The 26,683-nt window shown below is 36.1% G+C and overlaps 1 protein-coding gene across 1 annotated transcript in view; it reads left to right on the top strand.

The window, feature by feature from the left end:
* The window catches only part of LOC137262145 (choline/ethanolamine kinase-like), a 33,318-nt gene extending 13,800 nt beyond the window's left edge, over positions 1-19,518 (top strand). Inside the window, exons 2-9 of the mRNA XM_067799927.1 lie at positions 1,069-1,294; positions 7,956-8,089; positions 8,804-8,908; positions 9,637-9,695; positions 12,814-12,898; positions 14,701-14,809; positions 15,360-15,536; positions 16,557-19,518. Coding sequence (XP_067656028.1) covers positions 1,069-1,294; positions 7,956-8,089; positions 8,804-8,908; positions 9,637-9,695; positions 12,814-12,898; positions 14,701-14,809; positions 15,360-15,536; positions 16,557-16,631 — 970 coding nt within the window. The 3' untranslated portion in view covers positions 16,632-19,518. The remainder of the gene's footprint in view (positions 1-1,068; positions 1,295-7,955; positions 8,090-8,803; positions 8,909-9,636; positions 9,696-12,813; positions 12,899-14,700; positions 14,810-15,359; positions 15,537-16,556) is intronic.
* The last annotated feature ends 7,165 nt before the right edge of the window (positions 19,519-26,683 follow it).

Below are 26,683 nucleotides of genomic sequence, written 5' to 3'. Positions count from 1 at the left end.
AATAAAAAGGAAGTAGAAATGTTATTAGTTATAAGTTTTGACTACTCACACAAATTACCAATCAGAAATTGCATCGGGCGAACTGGTTCGTGGAAAGAATACCACAGTGTATCATATCGTGAAGTTTGAAATGCAGAATACCAGTTAACCAGTTTAATCACCAACCCCCATTAGCTGTGTGGTATTACCTTTTGATGATAGAAGTAAAGTTACTTAGCTGGAAACTCTTATTTGGCTCTCTAAATCCATGAATATGCATGGTGTTGTGGCTGAGTGGGTTAGATGGCTGACTTAGTGTTTTGGCAATGAGATGCCTGATTCAGGGAGAGTGGGTTCAAATCCCAGACAGGACTCAACCCAACAAATCTACAAGGATCTGTACTTTACTGAGAAAGTGTGATCCCAGCTATAACAAATGTTATATCTTTAAATCCAATCTTCACTTTAGGGATGCACAGGGAAGTGTTTTACCACCTTATCAGTTTGGCTTTGAAGACAAATTAATTGACTTGTGCTTTAAAATGAGTTTGTTTTCTGTTACAGTATTCATTTATACTAGATATCCTTTGTGTCCATTTTTGTAGACCTTGGATATAAATATCTTGTTCCTTCAGTAAACCCTACTAGACAGCCATCTTTGATGTTATTGCCATTTCTTTTGTACAATTCAAAATTTGATCAAGGTGACTGTGTATATATTTGGGTCATTGAGGTGTGAATATGAAAATCAGTATAGTAAAAAATTTAGTAATTTAATAGGTCAAACAAGGGCATAAAACAGCGGTAGTTATTTGCCGGAATAAACAAAAAATGGCGTCAGCGTTAGTGCTTGCTTCAATTTAAGTATGGCTTCTGCGCATGTCTGTCACATACACTTCCAGGGACCTGTAAAGTGCAGTTTACCTGAAAATCAATGTGTGAGCTGTATGAATCAATAAATTTCAGAAGATATACCTGTTCAAATGTATTTTTGGATTTTAAGTGCAATACTTGTAAATATGAGACAGACTCTCGACCAAGGAAAATAACATGACATATGTAACAGCATGTTTATGTTTCTTCATTCAGTGGTGGTCTTACAAACTTCCTATACTTGTGCTACCTTCCGAAGACACTGGAGCCTGAGCCTGGGGAGCCGACATGTGTGTTGCTACGTATTTATGGACACATTGCCAAGAGCAGTAAGGAGTTTGTTGTCCACAACTCTGTTGTCTTTGCGCTCTTGTCAGAGAAGGGCATGGGACCAAAATTGTATGGCATATATCACGATGGACGGATAGAAGAATACATTCCAGTAAGTATCCCTTGTTTATTTCTAAGACATTTTACAGAATTTTCCTTCCTTTCATGTGCCTTGTTGGAGGGCAGCACTAATGTCCTTGAAACACTCATGAGTGAAGCAGCCAAACACAATCACCCATCCAAGGACTCTTTGACCTAGGATGCAACTGATATATGACAGATTAAATAACGAAATTAAACAACAAGATTAAATAACAAGATTAAATAACAGCTAACACTTGGAATGTTTTTAGGAGTCATTTCAAAACTTACCCACTTGCAGCCATGCAGGTGTTATTTGTCGTAAAGGTTGGATGGCATCGGTGTTCAGGTGTTATTTGATCATACCTTGATTTGGTTACTGAATTGAATACAGTACTTCAAGCCCATGTCTGATGTCATAGGCTGTGAGGTTGCTGAAAATTGATCAGTGTGGCATAAAACTATACTTAATTGTTTTTGATCACTGGTTTGTCTTGTTGAGACTATTTATTTAAGGACCTGTGAATATCTGTGTTTGAATTGGTCTTCAGTAACCCATGCTTGTTTTAAGAGGCAACAAGCGGGATCTGTAACTTCTTTGAAAGGCATTTAAAAGTTAGGGCAGTAAGGAATGGTGACAATATATGGATGAACAACTTCTTTATTGCTAAAAACACACAAATACACGAAATTATCAAAATCAAAAGGCCAATGTTTTGCATTGCAATGGTTTACCTCCCTCAAAATGAAGTAGCCACGATACTGAACCCAGTCAGAGCTGGTGGGTGTGCACTTAAATGTAACGAAGCCTTTTCATTTGCCACTGGTTCGTTTGCCGATATGCTTAGCCAGCTCTTTGTTTATGGCTTATGGGCCCCGATAGGTGTTTATTTCAAATTGCATGTGGCTAGTGATTGAAGTTGTGCATTGCATTAGCAGACGAGTAGACAGACATATAGGTGTGAATAAACCAGACATTGTGTTTTCTCAGTGACAGAGGCTTTTCATAACAATCATCATGTTTTTTTATGTAACAAGTAGATTATTTACTTGATTATTTACTTGTTTGTGTGCACACCAAGATTAGACAATTGCTCATGAGCTCATACTCCAGGTAGGCATACTGTTTCAAGCTCAGTGAACTTCACTGCACATGGATTCAGAGCCTAAGGTTATGTTGACATTGAAACAATACCTCCAAACCAAATGTGGTATCCTAATGTATATATGCACGTACCACAGTAAGATGGATTGCAGATTATAAGTAACATGATAACTGTCATAATACACTTTTCTGGTCGGATCTCATTACATATATTAGGAATACAATTACTCAGTGCTATTATTCTTGAAATATTCTATTTAAGAAAAGTGTCATTCTACAGTTGTTAGATCCATAGATTTTCAGTGATTCTTGTGATTGAATAAACAGTCCTGAAGTCATCATTCCTGAATTAAAATCTAAATGTATGATTAAATATGTTTTTGTTTAGTTTATGAAGATATGTGCCACTTTTAGTAATATATTTTTCTCAATGCAAAAGAATTTTAATTCAGGTCTTAATTGATTTGTGTTTGTCGGTATAGCATTCTTGGAAGGAGCTGATCAATCTCATTAGATGTAGTTCCTAAATGGCCTTGATAGCAGTTTTGTTGGAACATGTTTCCAAGATAACAAGATGGTTCTGAGGCCTCACTAACATTGTTATTTGTTTTCCTGTATCCTTGTAGCTGCTGTAACAGACTCCTTCACTCACTCACTCACCCCAAACAACCTACTCGCTCTGTCAGCCTGTGATGCACTTACTTGCTTTGACTAAAATATGGGTCCGGTGGGGTAGCCTAATAGTTAAAGCATCCACGCATCATGCTGAAGTTCCAAGTTCAAATCCCTACGTGTTTATAATGTGTGAAGCCCATTTGTGGTGTCCCCAGCCATGATATTGCTGGAATATTGCTACAAGGGGTTAAAAAATGAAACTCACTCACACTCACACTCACACTCACACTCACTTACTCACAGAAATATGCATAAGAATGTGTTGTAAATCAATACTTAGACCAATACTGTAAGTATAGTGTTTTGGTTGGTATGTAGCTCTCAGTGGATGTACAATCCAACATAACATGTAATTTGCTCAAGTGCAGCAAATAACATCAGCTCAAGTGCAACATTATCTTCGGTCATTGTCCTGTAGACACGCACACCGCTGTTGTGAGAATCTGGAACATTACAAACACCTGTCTCAGCAGCATGTTGATGAGACCTCAGCTCAAACAACACACAAGAACCACTTACAGGTGTGAACTTTTGGCCTAAGAGGTAAAGATATATTGAATCCTCAAAGAAAAGTGACAATACCTTAAGTGGCAATGATGACACATGTTGAAATACTCATCAGCTCAAAACTGCCTAGAGCCTGGCAGCGTAAGCAGGCAGGAATGTATACTAAACTGAAGAAACACAAAAGAAAAGAAACTGTTTTGTTTCTGAAGTGTTTAAATAGAAGACATTAGCATGAATACTGTTTTGAGATTTCATTTTTTTAAAACTTGCATTTCTTTGTCTGTTCAGTATGCGTGTCTAGTTTATGAAGCAGGACAAGACACTTATGTGAAGAATTCAAAAGAACATGGTGCAGTTTAGTAGTTTAGTAGTTTGACTGCACTATCAAAGTTTTGGTTGCACCCTAAAATAATGCCACTAGTTCTGAAAAGGAACATTAATATTTATCTTACCTCACACATGAATGTCGCTTTCTGATTGGCTAAGCGCTATTTCAATGTACCCCGCTTACAGGCGACGTATGATTTTCAATGTACACCGCTGGGAATTCCGAACTCCTCTGGTGCTTCATGGTAGTACTTTTTTACCTCGAATAACAAACTGAATCACGCATCAAGCACGGAAATTACAGATGTTTTGAGATTGAAAATTGATGGAAGGGAGTTAACTCTATATCTGTTTACCTTGTGTCGTCGGTAAAATGGCGATTTTCCTTGCATTCAGCAGAAGTGATTCAAACAGTTCAAAACTAAAATTCAGGTGTTCAGTAAGATAAATACGTTGTTCACTGGTCCCTTGGCCCATGGCCTTCTCGTGACCAGTGTTTTGCAATTTTCATAACAATTCCTCTGTGTCAGATACCTGCAACAGAACCTGACTCACTGATCATTAATTATTCTGTTTAAATTTTAACCTTATCTTCATTTATAAATCTGAATTATATGGTGACTCCTATGGAACTGATTTATGAGTACACTAACGTTTCATAACAAGTAACGCTGAGAGGGATGTATTACTTTCAGTCACTTGCTTCCCAGTTAAAACTCAAAATGACAGCTATAAGGTGTAGAAGGATTTATTGTTATCTGCACCATCCAATTTTAACATGCACCTGTAAAGAGCAAAATCATACCCTGAATAAGTAAATATGTATTTGATGCCAGTGTTCATTCAGTGAACATATGTTAAGAAAAAGATGTGTGGGCTGTACTGCATTAGGTATTCATGCTGAAATCGCAGGATTATATAATTGTACACATGTGTACAACTTGATTTTAAACCTTTCAATGCGTATTCATATCAGAAGAGCATGAAATAAATTGCATCATATGATGTTTTCAAAACATTTGCTTCACGCACAGTTCACCTTGACCTCTGTTGTATTTTGCTGAAACAAGTTTGAGTGTCATTTAAGCATAAGCAAACACAATTTCAGAGGTACAGATACGCTGCATATCTGCATAAATTATGCAAATATTTACGTGAAAACTGAATTTCTAAGTCTGCTGCACACAAGTACGCTTGAATTTTTGTAAATGCTAAATAAATTTCTTACTTGCGTACACACAACAATGTCAAAACTTAGCTTGGAGATCACTGAGGATGGATAAAATAACTGATATATATTGAGCGACTGTCAGTCTTTATTATCTTGTCTCATATTACTGCCCACATATGAATATCAAACACATAAACCAACATGTCAATATTATTATACATTTGCAGTTAATGGAAAATGGCAAAATAACCAATTGAATTTGAGAGAGATGGGTACAGTTTATTTCGTTACTCAAAGGAAAATTATGATAAGCTTTTGAGATGAATACAAGTGAGTACATAATACGAACTGCCACAAACATGCATTGACAAGGTTCACAATGATATACTCAGTGACCCTACGAGTTATCTATAGCTCTGCAGTCTCCGTCAGCGTCTTTGTTAATGGTGGTATTGCAAGTAATGCAACTAACACTCCCCAAAAGCACATGACACGACTTATTGAGCAGTGTTGCATACATACTTGGGCAGGAAGCACATATGGCCCTATGACATTATCGTCATATCATGCATGGGGTGCACATAGAGCAGATGTTTACATTCAGTAGTTAAAGTGGCATTACATGTCAATTCAGTCACATTCATTGTTACATTACTATGTTAGCACAGGACTAAACCAAAGACGTCAATGCAAGCTGATCAGAAAGCAACTTTCATTTGCTTTACCGGGCAGTTGGGTAGCCTAGTGGTTCAAGCGTTTGCTTATCTTGCTGAAGTTTGATGCCCTACAAATAAGCTTGTTTCTTTTGCCTTGAGATATGGTGGGAATATGCTGAAAGTCATGTAAATAATAGTGGTGACTGCTGGTGAAATAGCTGTTGTGATAGTGATTGTCTAGTGCTATGTGCTGATGCATTTTATCAATAGATTGTCTATTGTTACGTGCTGTTGCGTTATCAATAGTCTGTTGGTCTATTGGAACAGTTTTTTTCTCCTTTAAATATCTCATTTGAAGTAATTTCTCCAATGATTGTATAGATTACATGAAATAAAAACCAGATCAAGTACTGGTATACAGTTGAAACATGAAATCAATGAAGCTCCAAGTATGTACCCAAACATCCTGTATTTTGTGCTGCACATTTATCAACGGAGGTCAGTTGACGTATGACATCAAAATGGTTCAAAGTTGTGATGTCACAATGCTAATGTTGAGGTCGCGATTTTACTAGACCTTGCTTGACTTGAAAGCTGAGAGTCCTCACACCGTAGGCAATTTCTGTCAATTTATGTTGGCGAGTAATAAACAGAATACTAAACTCGCTTCCGTGAAATACCATTTTCATTAAACTCATTAAAGGTTTAGTATCAAACTCGCTTTCGCTCGTCTGATACCAAATCATTAACTCGGTTAATAAAACTGGTATTACACGGAAGGTCGTTTAGTATCCTCTGTCTATCTGACTGATTTTGACCTCAGCCATCGCGTGAATTATTCTTTGTGATATATCAAAAAACTGAACCAGATTCTGGGTAAGGAAGGAGTATCTCCAAGAGTGCAAGGGGTCGATGGCTTGGTACCAAGGTCATTAAACTCCATTTAACCTCACTTCACCAGATAAGGAGATAATTGAATCTTGAATCGCTTGAATTGCCACTTAACGAGAGTGTGCTGCATGTATATGGATTTAATGTACAATGACAAGCTCATCAATATGTATATCATTGTGAACCATGTCAATGCATGTTTGTGGCAGTTCATATAAGGTGGATGTTTCAATGGTGGTTAATAATATCTAATTGTGCACGACATATCAGAGCTCGATTTAAACATTTGGAACTGAAGTGACCTGAATTTGCAAAATGCAAGCTGTTAGTTATACCAATTTGAACCCATGGTTAATACTTTGTTGTTCAAAGAACACCCACTCACCAGAAAAATAGAATGATTAGGAACTGGCTTGGATCAATGACTCTGATAAATACATGGACAGTAATTGAGAGACTGTTATTGTTCGTCATGTCCACAGACCCTTATTATGGTGGAGAAATGTTGTATTTACAGATGAGTCCAGGTTTAACCTTTCCTATAGTGCTGGACGTCAACGTGCCAACAGACATGTGGGAGAATGTTATGAACAGGCCTGTGTCTTGGAGAGGAATCGCTTTGGTGGTGGTGGTTCCATGATGTTTTGGGGTGGAATAACAGTACGCCAAAGAAATCCTTTGGTGAATGTTCAGGGCAACTTAACTGGTGTGGGCTACTCAGATTATTCGACCTGTGGCAATTCCTCTTCTGTAACATCATGGCCTGGGTTAACATTCCAACAGGACAATGCCCACCCTCATACGGAAAGGGTTATATAGTTCTTGCAACACCACAATGTTGATTTACTGCCTTGGCATACAAAGTGCAAATTCACTGGACCTCTCCCCAACAGACCATTTTAGGGAACTTGAGAGAATGTGGTGTGATATCCCACAAGCCTTCCTTGCACATTTGATAGGCCCTATGTGTCATCGGTGCACTGCTGTTCTCAATGGCGATGGTTGACATACCCTTTATTGAGCTTTTGACATGGTTGTTTGACCCAATAAGTCCTGCTTGTGGATTTGTGACATCGTTGTGATTGACTTTTCAATTGAAATTCCCCCGACTTGTTATGGTCTCATGATCCCTCCATAAACGTTTATATGTACCTTTGACATTGTTATCATGCTTATCAAATGGGATAATGTTTTGACAATGCACAGTTTCTTTATGCGATTAGTATATGTCATATGCACAGTTGTCATCATGGTCATGTCATGTCATGCATGTACTGGTTGTCTGTGGTTGTCTCTGTAATGTCAAATCACTGACAGTGCTAAAGAACATACTTTACTCACTCACTCATTCCTGTTGTAGACACAGACTTTGTCAACATCGGAAATGTTGAAACCATCAATATCTCGCCTCATTGCCAGGAAGTTGGCACAGTTCCACCAACTGGACATGCCATTGTGCAAAGAACCACGCTGGCTCAAGAACATAGTGGAAGGGTAGGAGAATATTGCTGTTCTGTGTGTGAATGTTTTGGAGGGATGACATTCCAGCTGTGTTGAATAAACAGCTGGAATGGGTGGGATGATATCACAGCTATGTTGAATAGGCGGCTGGAGTGGGTATGACAATATCAGCTATGTTGAATAAATGATAATGGAATGGGTGGGATGATATCACAGCTATGTTGAATAAATGGCTGCAAACCAAACAGTGTGAAGAAGTAGAATGATATTACAGCTGTTTTCACCCTCAACTGCAGGGACAGATTTTGTTAGAAAAGGGTCGTGCACACTTTCACACACACACACTTTCACACACACACACACACACACACACACACACACACACACACACACACTTTCACACACACACACACTTTCTCACACACACACACACACACACACTTTCTCACACACACACACACACACACACTTTCACACACACACACACACACACAGAGAGAGAGCCTATGTAAGATGATATCACTGTTGTTTCAACTGTGCATTGAACAATGATGTCTGAGCAGAATGATATCACAGTTCCACTGACCAATAAGTGTCGATGGACAAGTAACAACTACCTCTAATATGTTTCTCGGTATGAGGTATCAGAAATAGGTTTCGTTGGTTGTTCAATATAGCAAATAATATATTTGAAACATGTAGAAAAGATCGGTCACATTAGGATAACCTTGTGTTTTCTTTTTGCAGGTGGTTGGTAGAAATCAAGAATAATTTTTCCCAACATGCAGAAACAAATCCAAAAATGAAGAAACTTATGGCATTTAATTTAGAGCAGGAGTTCCAAGAATTAATGTGAGTTCCTATCTGTCTATAATTTTTGTGTCATTTACTGGTATGCCACTGAAATTAAGATACAATCGTATAAATGTCTTCATCAGCTGCATGGATTCAAAACAGTATTTGATGTCACTTGCCAAAGGGGGACTGACTTTAAGAAAGTAACTTGCCCTGACTAATTTCCATTACCTTGACTTTTTTGACATGATTATTATATAATTTTGAAAGAATAAATCAACATTGTATTTGATGTTAATGTTTAGTGGACTATTTATTGATAAGTGATAAATAGCAAAGAAAGATAACTCTTCTTTATTATCATTGTGAAATTTAATAACAACATTTTGAATAGATATGAAATGAAGTTTATTTGAAGTTTGAAACCATAAGTCTAGTAGCCCATGGACAAGTAAGATACCATTATTTGATTGCCGGAAATATAGACTGACTTATCCCTGGCGTCGGCCGATGGGATTTTTGAACATCATTTTTGACTGTATAAATGAGTGAAATACTGATTAATATTTATAGATGTATTTTACTAATTCATGAAAAAATTCATTGGTAGTCATTAATTAGTTGATGGTATACTTTTCATGAATTCATTCACCTGTATTTTGTTAATTTACTTGATGCTTTTTTGAGCATTTTGTAGATTAGATGTAATGCTATAGTAACTGCGTATGTGTTCATTGTGCTCAATAAACTCTTCCTTGACCAGAATGAAATGTGTCTATTTTCAGGCTAATCCTATCAAGGGTACGCTCGCCTGTCGTTTTTTGTCATAATGATCTACAAGAAGGTAAGATTCAGGATTCTGTTAAAATTATGGGTTTTTTATGTTATTTGTTTTATTGAATAATATCATATCAGCATGCTCAAGGAAGCAGAATTGCAGTGTTCAGTCAAGTCTTGTTAATCCGACCTCCTTAATCTGTTGGTAGCAAATTGAATAAACATTATTAGTCTGATTTATTTTGTCCAACATCCTCGTTAATCTGACAATGTGCTGTCTAACGGACAATGTCAAATTAATGAGCCTTGTCTGTATATTGTCTCATGACAACCTGAAGTCAGGTCTTTGATGTGACAAATGAATGTTTTAACCTGTAGGCTTCTCACCGTCCAGTGATGGCATGTGATTATTCCACCCCTGTCTAGTTATACTTACTCTCAGTATTATTTGAGGAGTTTACTCTGCCAATAATAATTCACCATGAACAGATATTTTCCAAGTGTAGACATTGATACCATGGTGTAAGAGACAAGACTGAAATATGTCATGTCCTTGGTCCCAACTGTGGTTACCATAGACACGTCTAACCGCCAGAGTGACCTCCCCTTGGCATGACATCATACCACTATTGTTTGATAAACATCACAGTCTTTCTATATGGTCTACAGTACACAAGTACACAAGATTGAAGTAAAAATTTCTTCTATCAACAGTCTCTAACACTGATCCATCTCTTGTCGGTTAATGATGTCAATATTTGTCCTTGTGAGAGTCATATTTGCTACAAATTACTGTCTATTTTGGTAGATTTTTCAGCCCTTTTTCCCTAACAGTTTTTTCTATGGCAGTGGCAAAAAAGTAAAAATGTTCAGTGTTAAAAATGTATGCCCCATCAAGACCATCATTCCCTTTGCTTAATGTGTTGTATATGGCCTCCCTGCACCCTTCTAGTTGTTTGTTATGCTCTGATTTTGTCAGAAATTTTGTCAGAAATTGAGTTTCTTAACATGGATGCAGACAGGTCTTAGAGACTAGTAAATCTAAGACATCCACACAATACTGGGTGTAGTCTTTGCAAATCTGGGTTTATATTATATATCATTGTGTTTCTGTGTTATAACACAATACATGACTCGATGAACACATGACATGTTTTGGTGGTAACGGGATAACATCACCTACAGTGTAGGTGTAATTTTCCAACTTCATATTGTGGTATGTCATCCTGGATCAAGGCCATTATTGATTTTCCCTTGATGTGCGAGCACAGTGATGATGTCATTGCCAGCTAGTTAATATCCACCAGTGTCACCAGATGTGACATCGAGTCTGAATGATCACTGACATTAATCAACATTTGTCTGTTCTCATGATTTCTTGATCTTGGTTGGAGATCTTTTTTTGATGGATTTTTTTTTGGAGGCTAATGCATACAAATCAGATTAGATGCACCTTTTCTTCGATATCACATCACGTCAGATGTTATTGACAAGATCAAAAACAGAACAGATTTCTGGATTGTATATTGTTGTTTACCAACATGACGGAGGCATCTATGGCCAAGTTGCCTGAGACAACACAATTTGCTATGGAGAGTTACATGCCTTGAGAACGCAAGAACCCAAGATTTATTGTATGAATACAAACTTTTTAAAATGCTGTGGGAAAATCTACTAGAATGGATTAAAAATGAAACAGATACCGATTTGAAATTAAACACAGAAACCATTATTCTCAGATTCAAAAGGAAAAGAAATGATGTTCATTTTCCTGTCAACAAAAAAATACATAAATTCTAGAAAGGTAGCAAACATTGTACCTTTTCTCGCTGGTCTGAAACCAAAACTGAATTACAATTACTAATTACATAAATTTAATGCATACTGTAACTGCAAATTACAACACTTTTCTTACATTTTGGTCATCTTATGACAATCTAATTCTATAGATAATAACTTCGTAATCTGACATGCTATACACTACAACAAATATACTGACTTGTCAAATCTGCATGAAATGCTGTACCCAGATCAAAGTGATATAAAGCAATTAAAAAAAATGTTTCTAACTTTGTCAGCTTCATAGTCATGGTTTTCACCAGAACTGTAAACATCTTAAGCATATTCTATTTTCTGCATTCCTACCAAATTACGATATAACTATAATATGAGTGAGAACATTGTTAATATCTCTCACACTCAGTCACAGATAAAAACATTCCAAGACATGCAATAAAGGTGCATTCTTATTTGCCCATCCATTTCATTTTTAATGGATTTAGAGAAAGTAAGTTATGGAAAAGGTTGAATATGAATATATATAACAATGTCATGTATTTACGTTCTAAGTGAGTAAATACAGTCATTGTATGTGGTCTCTGTTATGGTGAGGATGATGCCAAGATTTTGGTTGGTTTGTTGTTTGTAGCATTATGGTGTTGGACTGTGATGACCGTCCAGTGATGAACACCATCAGCATAAATCTACACAATTGGGATACGATGACGTGTGTCAACCAAGTCAGCCAGTCTGACTGCCTAACCAAGTCAGTCGCATTAAATCAAGCATGGGTTGCTGAAGATCAGTTCTTGATGCCAAGATGTAAATCCATATACATCTTGATGTAAAAAGACTGTACGCGATATCAGCATTTTATTCTCTTTGAACCACTGAGATAATAAGTAGAAGAAAATATTATTTTCAACAATGTTTTGTAAGCCATCTGACCATACATGTTCCAACTAGTTGGGAGGTGGGGTGGAGGGGTAGCCTTGTGGTTGAAACCTTTGCTCATCATGCCATCTCACATGGGTACATTGTGTGAAGCCCATTTCTGGTGTCCCCTGCCATGATATTGCAGGAATATAGCTAAAAGTGGCGTAAAAACAAACTTGCTAGCTCGCTCACTCTCTCACTCACTCAATCACTCACTCACTCACTCACTCAATCACTCACTCAACTAATCTGACACATTCAATTTGTTCAACAGGTCTACATCTGATCTTTCTCCTTTTTGACCACATGATGGCTTAGAGGAGACAGATGAGTGAAACAAGTGATAAAAAATACACATGTCTTACAGGAAACAAATATTTAAATGGATTGATATTATCGACTTTGCTCATGCAACAGCACAGATGATCAGTAATGCCAGAAAGTATTGAAATTTTGGTTCATGTTTGCAGGAAACATCTTGTATCTGAAGGACGAGCCAGACCCTGCCCGACAAATGACTGTCATAGACTGGGAGTACTGCAGCTACAACTTCAGGTAGGTAGCTATTAGGGCTACTCAACGGATTGCAGTTGCGTCTCTGATAGTAATTAATTGATGGTAGAAATGAAAACTATCGATGGATTGATAATGTGTGTGACTATCGATAGTTAAGTAAATTGACTTCCATAGATAAATGCACTGTGCACTGTGCACAATACAGGAAGTGCCAGATTCGTTCTCTTTGATTTAGAGTTATCCGCCCCTGTTACCGCTTAACCAAACTTGGTGTTGGTTTCAAGTTTCTTGTCAGTTTTTAAAGTTTGACACTAGCTCAATTTGTTCTTATCTCATGTAAAATATATATTCATGTGGGAAATGACTTCAAAGGAGAAACTTCAAGGTGAGAAAAACACAGTTGCAATAGTTGGTCGCAGCAATATGTTGCAACAGACTATTGCTATCGAAATAGTTGTTTCCCTTCAGTAATCACCCCTAGGAAGAGCAATGATGCTGGCTGCACACTTGGAATTTCCTTACAAACGGTTGTCAAAAATTTTATTTGAAAGAAAAACATGTCATAATGGATGATAGCATGATATCAGTCATTGTATCAAGATGTGATATTATACCATTCTATAAGTCAGTATGGTTTTGATTTAGCAACAACATTCTGACAGTATCACAGCAGGTGACAACAAAAATGGACCTCGCATCATGATATTATGTATAATATCATGGTATGTTGCATGATATCATGACACTATGATATGATGGATGGATGATATATGATATCATGGTGTGTTGTATGATATCATGACACTATGATATGATGGATGGATGATATATGATTATATCATGGTGTGTTGCATGATATCATGACACTATGATATGATGGATGATATTATATGATGATATCATGAATGATTTCGCGATATGATTAATGGATTCTGCTGCTGTCATATGATGCATAATGCCATATTGAGAATGATGACGTTTTACAACAGATGACGTCTTGTTTCCATTATAACTTAACTTACTCAATTGTTGTGATAAATATGTATGTTTATCAAATCGTAAATTTTTAGTGGTATCTATTCCACACCATCATGACATCAGACAGAAAGACTATTATGCTATTTAGTGCCAATTGTCAGGCACTGTCACGGCCTTCATAATAAACCAAGTGTATAGACTAGCAATGAGGCCTCCCTGACATGCCATTTGTGCAAAACACAACATAAAAAGTGGTACATAACAAACATTTTATTCACGTACAAATTTTTCACAAAATGTGAAACTGCATCAGTTGACTACTGTGTAACCCTGTGTCACGGTGACCCACGTACTATGAAATCCTGTGTCATGGTGACACGGAGTGCAGGACAGTGAATGAAATTAATGCTACTTCTTGATGCTGGTCATGTTTCCTGCACAAATGTACTGCCGCATACATCTGAATATTTTGTGAATGCTGCTGTAAATTTTGTTACCTGTAAGTATATCTCACTATCTGATATACATTCCAGTGATTGTTCTATGAATGAATGAATGAATGAATGAATGAATGAATGAATGAATGAATGAATGAATGAATGAATGAATGGAGAAACTAAATACTGCATGAAATTAAACATGGAAATGTGATATAGTTATTTTATTTCATTATGTGTACTTCATCATGCATGACTCAGCTATTTTAACATTTATGAATGATGAAACATTCATAAATTATTAAAGTAATTCATTTTTTACAATTATGCAAATAGGTTCATGATGTAACCTTGAGATTTAAAAGGTTTGTCTTAGAGCAGTTTGGCAGTGTAGGAACACTTATTAAACTTATTTTGTGTTTACAGGGGCTTCGATATTGGGAACCACTTTTTGGAATCCTGTTATGATTACACCAACCCAGAGCAACCCAAGTTTTACCACATTCCAGAGCAGTATCCTTCAAGGAAACAACAGGTGAGTTCTTCTTGTGGTAACAGGTGGCTTCCAGCCCAATATCCTTCAAGGAAACAACAGGTGAGTTCTTCTTGTTGTAACACGTGGCTTCCAGCCCAGTATCCCTGCAGGAAACAACAGGTGAGTGCTTGTGGTAACTGTGGCTTCCAGCCTAGTATCCTTCAAGGAAACAACAGGTGAGTTCTTCTTCTGATAACAGGTGGATTCCAGTTCAGTAACCTTCAAGGAAACAACAGGTGAGTTCTTGTTTGCATCAGGTGATTTTATCTAATTAGAACAGGTAGGTTCCACAATTAATGGTGAAGGTCTAGTGAACATGAAGTAAACACCAGATATACTCAAGTAAACATCATGTTCTGTAGTAAACAATGAATGTGGTCTAGAAAACACCAGTTGTGCTCTGGTATAATGTTTCTTATACACTCTTTCTGATTTGACTTGTAACATCAATGAACACATCTGAAACAGACGGCATCAGTTTAATATGTTTCATAATGATCAACATAAATTTCAACATGACAAGTTTGACAACAGATGTTTTGTATTTCAGTACGCTTTCTTCCGAGAGTACCTGACAAGTTTTGGACGCGAGGAAGATGACATATCAGAGGAGGAGTTGGCAATGATGTACATAGAAGTCAATACCTACGCTTTGGCTTCCCACTTCATGTGGGGGACGTGGGCCATTATACAAGCAGAGACCTGCGAGATAGAGTTTGGTTATTGGGTGAGTTAGTGAACAACCTTGTCTGACACATATGAGTGAATAATAATCATTTTATGACACTTTTGGCAGTGTTCTATCATTGTGTGAGACATTCAGATGGTTTTGATATGTTGTACCTGTGAAGGGAATCGAACCTATGTCTTTGGTGTGACAAGCAAACACTTTTTACTGGGATACCCACTACCATTCACATAGCAAAACATGTTCCATGCCTATAAACTGCACAGTTTGTGAAAGGGAAGTGCACCAGGATTTCCAGTTCATTGTACAGAGTTGCATCCCTTGGTTCTCCAAGGAACCAATGATCTTGGGTTCAACCCCAAGACTCCAGGTTTGCCAGCACTGTACCAATGCTTGTAGATTTCTCCTCCATGATGGTCTAATAGCCTCATGGTTTTTCCTGGCTGGAGCCATCCACTGAATGACTGGATCTTAGTCCTTGGATTTATCATCACACAGCATTTGTCATGGCCATTTGTCAGTTATCATGGCCGTTTGTCAGTTATCGTGGCTGTTTGTCAGAGATGATGCCCCTCAGAGATCATGACCCTTTGTCAGAGATCATTATCATTTGTCAGATATCATGACCATTTGTCAGAGATTATGACCCTCAGAGATCATGACCCTTTGTCAGAGATCATGACAATTTGTCAGAGATTATGACCCTCAGAGATCATGATCATTTGTCAGAGATCATGACAATTTGTCAGAGATTATTACCCTCAGAGATCATGACCCTTTGTCAGAGATTATGACCATTTGTCAGAGATTATGGCCTTTTGTCAGAGCCTATGACCTTTTGAGAGTGATTATGACCCTTTATCAAAGATCATGACTATTTGTCAGAAATCATGACCAATTTTCATCATTGTTTTTCTTCATTTCATGTTGGAATGTGTACTTGGTGGGCAGGAGATGGGAGCATAGAAAGACGATGGAGTTCATAAACATAAACCAACAAAACTATCTGTCAGCTTGTAAAGTGATGAGACAATTAGTTAATTTAATCTTTAATTTCAGGACTATGCCATTTCAAGGATCGAAGCCTACTTTGGGATGAAGAAACGTCTGCCTACACTCTGTAGTGAAGACTGATTCACAAGATGCCAGTGTTGCTGTGATTGGACGATGGTCATGCCACAACACAACAGTGAACTGGTTCAATTGGCTGTGATATATCTGCTTTTGTTTGTTTCATAAGGACACAGAAATCCATTCTGTATCTGTGGTGGCAGAGGATGAGATTCTCTGGTAGATGTCACAGAGAGTCATGAGCTCTTTTACGGTTATTGTTTGTCTTCAGGAAAGAAGAAATGAAAGAATGAGTTGGGATGTTGCTTGTTGAGGGCATGCTCAGATCAGAAATCAACATTACATGTATTTTAAAACTTTTATTTTTACAATTTTATGCCAGAGGTGTTTTGTCCTCAGAAAACCTAAAGGCAGGAAGGAAAAAACAAATCACCAAAGTAATATTCCCTTTAGAACCTCAAACTATTTTACGTTTAGTAATTTCTGAAAGTAGATGGTGCAAAAACATGTAAAACAATTTCTGTACGTTTGGCCAATGAAAACATTTGAGTTTTCATTTTTGAGCAGGGAAAATTAATGTGTATTTTTTTCTTCGTATTCTTGAAACAATACAACAAGTGAATCTGTGAAACAAGAAATAAAACTGGTATTTCCTCAGTATAAATTCATTATTTTGAACTTCAAAAGAAAACATATATATGAAAAGATTCAATGTTCAGCAGTGTCAAGTAGTCGTAATAACAATGAATTTAACTTTTTGAAATTCATATTGTGTCATTATTTTGTGAATTTGTTTATCTATGAGATATTTGAATCTTTAGTCTTTACATAAGAAAGGTGTCTTTAAACCTGTTAGTTATGCACCCATTCTGATGGGCCTTTAGACGTTTCGCATTACATCGATAGATATAGGGCAGTCTCCTTGCCTGGAACATATGTGACAAGTGGTACAGTGGGGATCAAGTGGGGTTAGTGTGTCAACGATAACAAAATGTGCATTTCAATTCATTGTCGAAACTAGGTCACGCTGAGGGGCTAAAGGAGAAGGTTCTTTACAATTGGGAATTATTTTTTGCATTTCTTTCTTTTTCTTTTCTATTTTTGTTTCCAGTTTTCAGATTTATGTTTCAGTGTCTCATTAATACCCAAAACAAATACAAGCATGATTTCCTACCAAAATTGGTCGCAATAAATAATACCCCAGGGTGACATTGTGCAATATTTCTTGTGAGATCGTAATACTTTAAAATGGCCTCATAGAGCTTTGCAGACTATTGTGATGTCAGTTACCATGACAGTCAGTTGGCATCCCAAATCTCTGTATCGTAGAAGCTGGTTATCTGGCCTCTAAACACTGTTTATTGCTGTTTATGAGCTAGGGACGGTGTTATAACCTAGCGGTTAAAGCGTTCGCTCATCACACCAAAGACCTGCGTTCAATTGCCAACATGGGTACAATGTGTGCAGCCCATTTCTGTTATCCCTTGCTGTGATATTGCTGGAATATTGCTAAATGCTGTGTAAAAAACAAACGCTCTCTTTCACTGTTTACAAACTGGAAAATTTGAAAAATGTTCAAATACAAAAAAAATCTCATCTTCATCTTTTGATACAGAACGTTTTGATATTCCTTGATGAAAGTGTGAAACTACCTAGGAAGCACGAGTTTTAAATTCTATTGATTCGTATCAATATTTGTTACCAGAAGGTGCAAGGAGAGGACTCTGTCAGTTTAGTTTAAGTATGAATGAATTAATTTTTTGAGCAACTGTTGTCCAGTCTGATGGTAAGTAACTCCAGACCCTCATGTTTAGTTGAAAGTGCACACGTGATGTTTTCTTGTGAAAGTGGACCATGTACCCTACGACTTGACATTGTCCTGTTGCATTGTGATAACTTGCCTTGCATTTAGCTCTGGAAGAGTTACCTCCCTTCAAAGATGATTTATTTTGTATAGTGTTGGGTGCAGTGTTTATGTACAGTATTGTAAACATTATTGCATGTAGTATTGTGTACAGTATTTAGTATTGTATGCAATATTTTATACAGTATTGCTTGCAGTATTGTGTTCAGTATTTCAGTGAGACATTGTTCCGTTAAGAAACAGGGTCAGTTTCTAGTTGTAAAAGCATTTATTTGTCATACCAAAGGCCGGGCTTTGATTCCACACATGGGTACCAAGTGCAAAACTCATTGCTGGTGTCCTTTGCTGGGATATTGCTGGAATATTGTTAAAAGCGATATGAAACCAAACTCACTCATTAAAAGAAACAAAACTTGGAATTATCGGCATTCCTAACAATGAGATGAACAGTATTAAAGTCCATCAGTCTTGGGGAAGATTGTTCACAAATTTTCAACAGTCCATTCAACAGAATCACTTTTCATTCTAAGAGATGTAGTCATTATGTTTTTAAATCTAAAGTAAACTTGAATCAGTTTTCAATTGCCTGAAAGATTTGCCACTGCATCCTTTTTCATTAAGATTGGTTAGATCTTTTTGAATATATCAACAATTTGTAGGGTATGAAAGATTATCTATATTGAACAGAAAACTAGACGCTATGATCACCTGGTTAGTTTCAGTTTTAACTTTCTGGAATTCAATCCTACATATCACACAACACACTTCTCGCCATGGGCTCCGGGCACTACTTTCGTGAGAGTTATCACCCTTGGTTACATGCAACATTAGGACTTTTATGCGGAAAAGGATTGGTCATACGTGACAGCCACAAAGTCTGATTAAAGTTGTTGAAACAAATTTGGGATTATTAGGTAATGAAGAATGGTGAACACACATGAAGTATTGAAGTTGTCCATAATTGCAATCAAGACCGGCAAGTGAAAATGTTCTCCTAGGTTACCAGCTTTTGAAGGTTGTAATCCCATCCAGTCCTCAGTGCTATGCAAGTTAGTAACAAATTTAAAAAAATAATAAAACAGAAAAGAACGTGAATAATAAATGTTTTTGCGTCTTCTGGTAATCTGTACTCAGTTGATTTGTGGAATAAGGTTAAGTCCTATGGACCATGGTCTTGTTCCCTAAAGTGATTTTTGTGCTGAGAGAACGGCAACTCAGTACAGCTGTTTGTTTGTGGTGACAGACTGCCGTGAAAAATGCGAATTTATCTAACGGGACTGAAAATGGCTTTGTGGGAGCAAAAGGTTATTAAATGCTAATCAGAATGGATGATTTATTTGCACTGTAGCTAGGTGTATGAAGGGTTCTTTAAGAGCAAGTTTTAGATTACAGGATCTACACACTGATTGTAATAGGCATGTTGATATCAGTTGAAATAAGAAAGGTTCTTGTGAACACATATCACTGCCAAGGAATGAGGGTGTTTCATCCAGAATTATCATCTGATAAATATCATATCATACACTATTCTGAACACTTCCAATAAGTTGCATAAGCTGACACATTTATTAATGATGTTTATTTTTGTGACATGTATTTATATTTTATTTATTTGGGAGGACCATTTCTTTTTTTTTCCTCTTAAATTTTCACATATTTTATGTGACAATATATGAATAGCCATACGTGATGTAGCAGCCAGGTTTGGGGGTGTTCAGAGTAAAATAACCAAAAAAGACCTCAGTAGCCACTCTGATTACAACATGGAGACTTTCTGTTGCAAGAACAGTAAGAAATCTGTCAAATATTTGGAGTTTTTACGTTTCCAGTAATTTTCACACCAAAACATTGAGACAAAAATTTAAAGAAACTCAGGTATCCACAATACTTTGGCAAGGCTAGTTCTTGTCAGTTTCAGAAAAATAAAGAGATTCTTATACTCTTTGTTATACCGTTTTAAGACAATTTTAAAAAATGGAAAAGCTTCAGATGTTTTCCTTGACTACATGTAAGTCAGTGTTCAAAACATTTCAAAATGGAATCAACTTGTAGTTGTGTAACAGTTTCACTGACAGAGTTTTTTTGGTTTCATAATTCATTTGTGAAATATACAGCTGGAAAGAAATAAGGGATCACACGAAAGGTACATGTTCATTAATATTTTCTCAAGTTTTCTTGTCAAGCTTTGTATCATTTGGATTATGAAGAAACCTGGAAACAAATATGGAAACAGTTGTGCTGTCATGTGATCCCTTATTTTGTTCTTTTAGTATATTTTCATTTTTATCTTAAGTGGGTAGTGAATACTAAATGTCATATGAAACAAACATCTTCAAACTCAATTATTATCTCGAAATTATGAACTCTGAATATTGATGAATCATTGTTTGTACATTTATGAAAAATGACAATTGTAGTTGCTATAGTTACATGTGCATTAGTATGTAATAATCATTCCAATCAATACAGACATATAATTTTTTACAAGAATTTAATCACAAATAAGGACCAATCATTAGCATGCTTGTTTGAGAGACCACTTGCAGTTTGAATGAAATTACCTCCGTAGAATACTTCGGGGATATTATTTTTTAAATTTGTGGGCAAAAAGTTCAATTGGAAATCCTCCAAATGTGCTGTATTTTTTTTTATGCAGATATTGTGGTGATGTTGCGAGATTGTAGATGAAAATTTCCAACTGATACATTCAGTTTTCATGCCAGCGCTGCATGTTATTTTGTAAATGTTTGTGATTTTACAGTTATGAAATTAATCATTTCATTCTTTGTTAATCCTAGCTGAAGATAATCAGTAATCAAGATTTATAGGATTTACATTGATGTATATTGATTTTGTGTCATCCAAGATTGATATAATCTGGAACTTTGATAATGTCTTGAATCTTCTTTAGAATGGTTCTGAATCTGATACAAGCAAAAATTTTACCAATGTCACATCTGAATGCATTTCTGGGGGAAAAATATTACATCATTTCAAATGTACCTTTGCAAAATATGTTATGGTTGTCACTTCCGATTTGTAAGGATCTTACATATATTGCTTTCATTCTCTCCGGTTAGCATGCTTCCTGAAACAGGACATATTCTTCTGCCTTATCCCTCTGTGCAGAGTTGTGGCCCTTTGTAGTTGCAGAATCTGCAGATGTTCAGATTTTATCACAGATATGCCCAAGTTTCATCTGTCAGTAATAATTCCACATCTATCAGTAGTTTGTGTTTGCATTCAAGCGAAGGGTTTTTTGTTTTACATATTCAGCTCAAAAGAAGTTAAGAAACATTCAATTTTGTCATGCCTTTAGTTCGTCTATCATTGTAGCAAAAGATACTTATTAACCAAGATAAATTCTACATGTTCTTTAACTTCTTTTGACGAGTACTAGTATCTTAATTCCCCAAACATAAGGACCACCTTTTTCTTTTTGATGAGGCCATGACTGAATAGCAAATTGCCTGTTCTGAAACTTTATTTGCTGTATTCGATGCTCTTATGATTGAACCTTTGTATCGTATTTTCTTTTGCTGGAGGATTTGGTTTGCAGTCATGTGGTGGTCAGAACTTTGAAATGGTTTGAGGAATCATTTGTTGATGAGAAATATTTGATGAATGTTATGATCATTTTTGTAGCAATTTTGTGCAATTTGCAAACATCCATTAAAAACTGTGCAATTACACCTTGGCTGGAAGAAGGAAGTTATTGATTATTTTATGATTTAGTTATGATTTTGAGCCATATTTTGTGATTTTTTCTAGTCAAAGATTATTATTAAACATGTAATATTCCCGGTGTTGATTGTGTTGATCCAGACTATTAGCATTTTCCCCCCGATTTATTGAAAAAGCAACATATGACTTATTTTGCACATATACAGCTATCATCATATCAGTAAATTTTTGTGATGTCAGTAGATCATTTAAGATTGTGTATTGTGTTTTGTTAACTTTAAAGAATGAGAAATCAATTCTGATAGATGATAATTTTGTGATAATGATTTTTCTCTGAGCTAAGCTTTTCTGTAAAACAACTAGATCTATCAATATGAATGTATCTGAAATAATATTGTGTTCGTAACAGCTACCCATGAAGATCCAGGTCAGAATTAATTTTCAGTAACCCATACTTGTTGTAAGAGGCGATTGTGTGGTCAGGTTCATTGTATTCCAACTGCGTTGATTTATGCTCATAATGTTGATCACCAGATTATCTGATCAAAACTTGATTATTTACAAACTGCAGCTATATAGCTGGAATGTCGCCGAATGTAAGACATAGAACTAAACTCATTCATGTATGACTGATAATCTTGAGCTTCAAATAACATGCAAGCAGAATATGTAAATGTCATTCATAATTCTGGACACTATAAATATGATGATATAAATATTTATCTAGCAGTTGCCTCTGATAAGGGTTGGGCTTCTGATCAAGAATCTCAGCACTGCCATAGTTGTAATAATGTAAAGTGTGAGAGTTTTGAAGGTAATGATTGTGCCTCGAAATCATCAGGCAGAAGGTACTTTGATTAGTGGTATGTCATTCAATGTGTCATCTAAATATCTCCCCTGTTCCATGTGCCTTATCAATGTTTCCATCACATGCAGTGCTTGCCTCCCTTTATACGGTTCTGAAGTTATCCCTATCAGCTGTTAAAATAACGAACCTTGAATAGAAATACTCAGTTAATCGTTGTACTAATCAGACTAGAGAAATGTCAGTATTTTATAGTATATAAAGAGTACATTTGGAGAATAGTTAAAGCATATTTGTCAGAGTAATCATGTCAAGCTTGAAACAATTCTCAAGAAGTGTGTAAACAAACATGGATTCTTTGTATCAAGTCTAAGACCTATTTAGCGATAGCAACTGTGATGCTTGTTGTAGGAGCTGTATATATACTAGATCATGACCACTTCTATTATTCATATGCTGTAAATAGTATCAAAGAGCTTTCATAGAAAGTGTTATGACTTTAGACCCATTTCCTTTTCATGCACAATTACAGTTCCTTTACATATTGAGAAACTAACTTCACACTGCACAAATTTCCGATTTCAACTTCAGTTTAAATTTTGGAGTCAGGGTAGCCCTTAGGTGAAACCTTTCTCTCGTCAGACCCAGGTTTGATTCCCCACATGTAAACATCAGTTGTTATGCCTAATTCCATAAAATTGTAGAAATGTTGGTAAAAGTTGTGTAAAACAAATATCCTCCGATGCAGTTAGTTTTTGTGGTTGCTTAATCCATATTCTTGCATTTTTCAAACACTTGCTTTACCATCATTGATCGTGCAGTTACTAAAATACCTAATAAAGACTTTAGAATGAATTGCACTGAAGAAACCATGTGAAAAAGAAATTTGTTAGTTGGCTTTAGGATTCCATATGACATAAAGAAGTATATTGACTTAAACAGTTGATTCATTTTGTCATCAGGAGTGGACTGACGGAAGAAGTTGATTGTCAGGGGGTGTTGATTGACAGAAGTTGATTGTCAGAAAGTGTTGATTGGCAGGAGTTGATTGTCATAAAGTGTTGATTGACATGAGGTTACTGACAGAAGGAGCTGATTGTTGTGAGAAGTTTATTGAAATAATTATTTGACTGACAGAAAGAGTTGGCTGTTTTAAGGAGTGGATTGTCTAAGGTGTTGATTGACAGGAGTTGATTGCTGTATGAATCTGATTGACAGAAGGAGTTTATTGGGCAATAGAGCTGATTAGCAAGGTTTGACTGGCTTTAGGAAGGAAGCAAAGTCTTTCTTTTGTTATGAATCTATTTTACATTTGTAATATTTTGGGTTAGGAGATAAAAAATATCAAATGGATCAAAACCGTAATCATTTACAGATCACAAAATCTATTTTTCAGTGCATTTGTTTTTGTGAACATGTGTACTAGATATAATTTCAATGTGATATATTTAAGGTTGCCTTTTTTCCTGAGGTGAATTCCAGATTATACATTTAGTACAGGAGTTATACACCAATGCGTTATGATGGAAATACCAGTTGTGTTACACAGAAAATGTGATTCCTATGGAATATATATATATATATCAAGGAATAATGCTTTTGGTTGCTCTCTGTTACAGTGATGTGGATCATTATGCTTGCTTTACAACAAAATGGTGTAATTTTATATAAAAAAACTGGATTTTGTTTATAAATAAATTCGATTAATACCTATAGCAATGTTGATGTTTCTTTTATCTTTTAAAAGTCTTTGTATCCTTTGAAGATTTTTTGAGTGGATACAGAGTGTATTCTGTTTGGACATGTAGTTCTGTAATTCTTCACACCATCAGTTTAGTGGAGACAGTAATTATTGTCAACATATGATCTTAACATGCGATCACTGGAGACAGTGTAAAATATGGTCACTGTCCCATATCCAGTGATGGTCGAAGCAGTCTTGTGGACTCTGTGTCAGCTCACATGCGTTGCACAAATCTTCTTTCTCATGACAGCTGGCTGACTTGCAAACTCAAAATATAATTCTTGTCACAATAAATGCTACTCTTGTATACTGAACCACGAAAGAAATGTCGCACAAATGGTGGTTTCTTAAAGCACAAACTTTAATTCACTCGAATTAGCAATGAAAACGGAGTATTGAGTCCAAACTTGACAATTATGCATAACACATTTTCGGGGATCACATTTGGAGTTCACACAACCAGAATCAACAGAAGTCCTACTAATAAGATACCCAAATCAGTATTGTTTGTGACCTCGATAAGCATTTTTGAAAGCGTTGCATGGTCATGGAATGAAGTAGCTGGTTGATAAAGGCCATAGGCACTTGCGTTGATGCCTTGTGAAACGTCTTATCCAGTCCAGCAGCAGTTGTCAGCCAGGTCATTCAGTCTTCTTTGAATCCCGTCCAGTAAGTGTTCTGTTGGACTCAAATAGAGACTGAGTTCAGGAGATTGTAGGGTTTGGATGCCATGTTGTCTTGTATATGAGAAAACTCTTCTCCTCGGTTTTGGTAGACAATGTAAAACCGGAGGGGGAGGGAAATCCCGACGGGAGGAACCCCGAGGGATTTCCCGACCCCGATGGTTTTACATTGGCTACCAAAACCGAGGAGAAGAGTTTTCTCTAACATATATACCGTCTGTACTAAAGAAACCATAAATTTATCTTGGTTTTCAGATGGCGGAAGTGCTTTTTACATTCATACTTATAAGATGTTTGAATTCTTATTTCCATATACAAAACAATGAAAAATCCACAAAATATGCCACTGATAAATACACTGTCACAAATCCCATCCTATGCCATTTTTATGACTACATAGTATTATGGGTCAAAGAAATTAGTACCTTTGAAAATGGTTGAAAGAGAAAAAATTAAGAGTGTGTCTCTAAACTGTAGGGGTTTAAATAATCCTTTTAAAAGGAATAAAGTGTTTTGATTCTTACAAAAAAGCCAACATTCATTGTTTACAAGATGTGCATTTTACTAAAGATCAAAAACAAATCATTTGGCAACAATGGGGCTACTGTCAGTGCTATATGACATCCAGAGGAACAGCTGTTTTATTTAATGATAAAATTGAATTCAAAGTTGAAGATGTGGTTGTCGATAATGTTTCAGAAAGTTATATACTATTAAATGTGAAAATATGTGAAAAACTTTACACATTATCAAACATATATAGCCCAAACCCAGGTTCACCAGAATTCTATGACATTATTAAAGACCACATGGAACAATTAGGAGGCGCACAAATTATTTTATGTGGAGATTGGAATACAATACAAGACCCTATGAAAGATACTTTCAATTATAAAAATATTAATAACCCAAAAGCTAGAGAAAAAATTGATTTTATTCACATTTTAGATCTAAAAGATCCATGGAGGGAAACTAACCTCTTCGAGAGAAGATTTACCTGGCGTCAACCTACTCCAGTTAAACAAGCTCGACTAGACTATTATTTTATTTCTCATAATCTGTTACAAAATGTTACTAACTGTGATATAAGCCCAAGTATAGATTCAGACCATTCACTTATTTCAATAACATTATCTCGATCTGAAACACAAAGAGGTAAAGGATTTTGGACATTCAATAATTCTTTATTAGAAGATCCAAAGTATGTGCAGTTATTCAAAGAAACTATCAAGAATACTTTAAACAAATATAAATCTAGAACCGACGACCATATTTCAAAATATCAAATTAATGATCAATTACTATGGGAAATGATTCTTATGGAGATTGGAGGCC

Source organism: Haliotis asinina, chromosome 14, assembly GCF_037392515.1.
Source record: "Haliotis asinina isolate JCU_RB_2024 chromosome 14, JCU_Hal_asi_v2, whole genome shotgun sequence".
Classification (NCBI taxonomy): Eukaryota; Metazoa; Mollusca; class Gastropoda; order Lepetellida; family Haliotidae; genus Haliotis; species Haliotis asinina.
The sequence above is the reverse complement of the archived record's forward strand: the minus strand, read 5'-3'. Positions and strand labels throughout refer to the sequence as shown.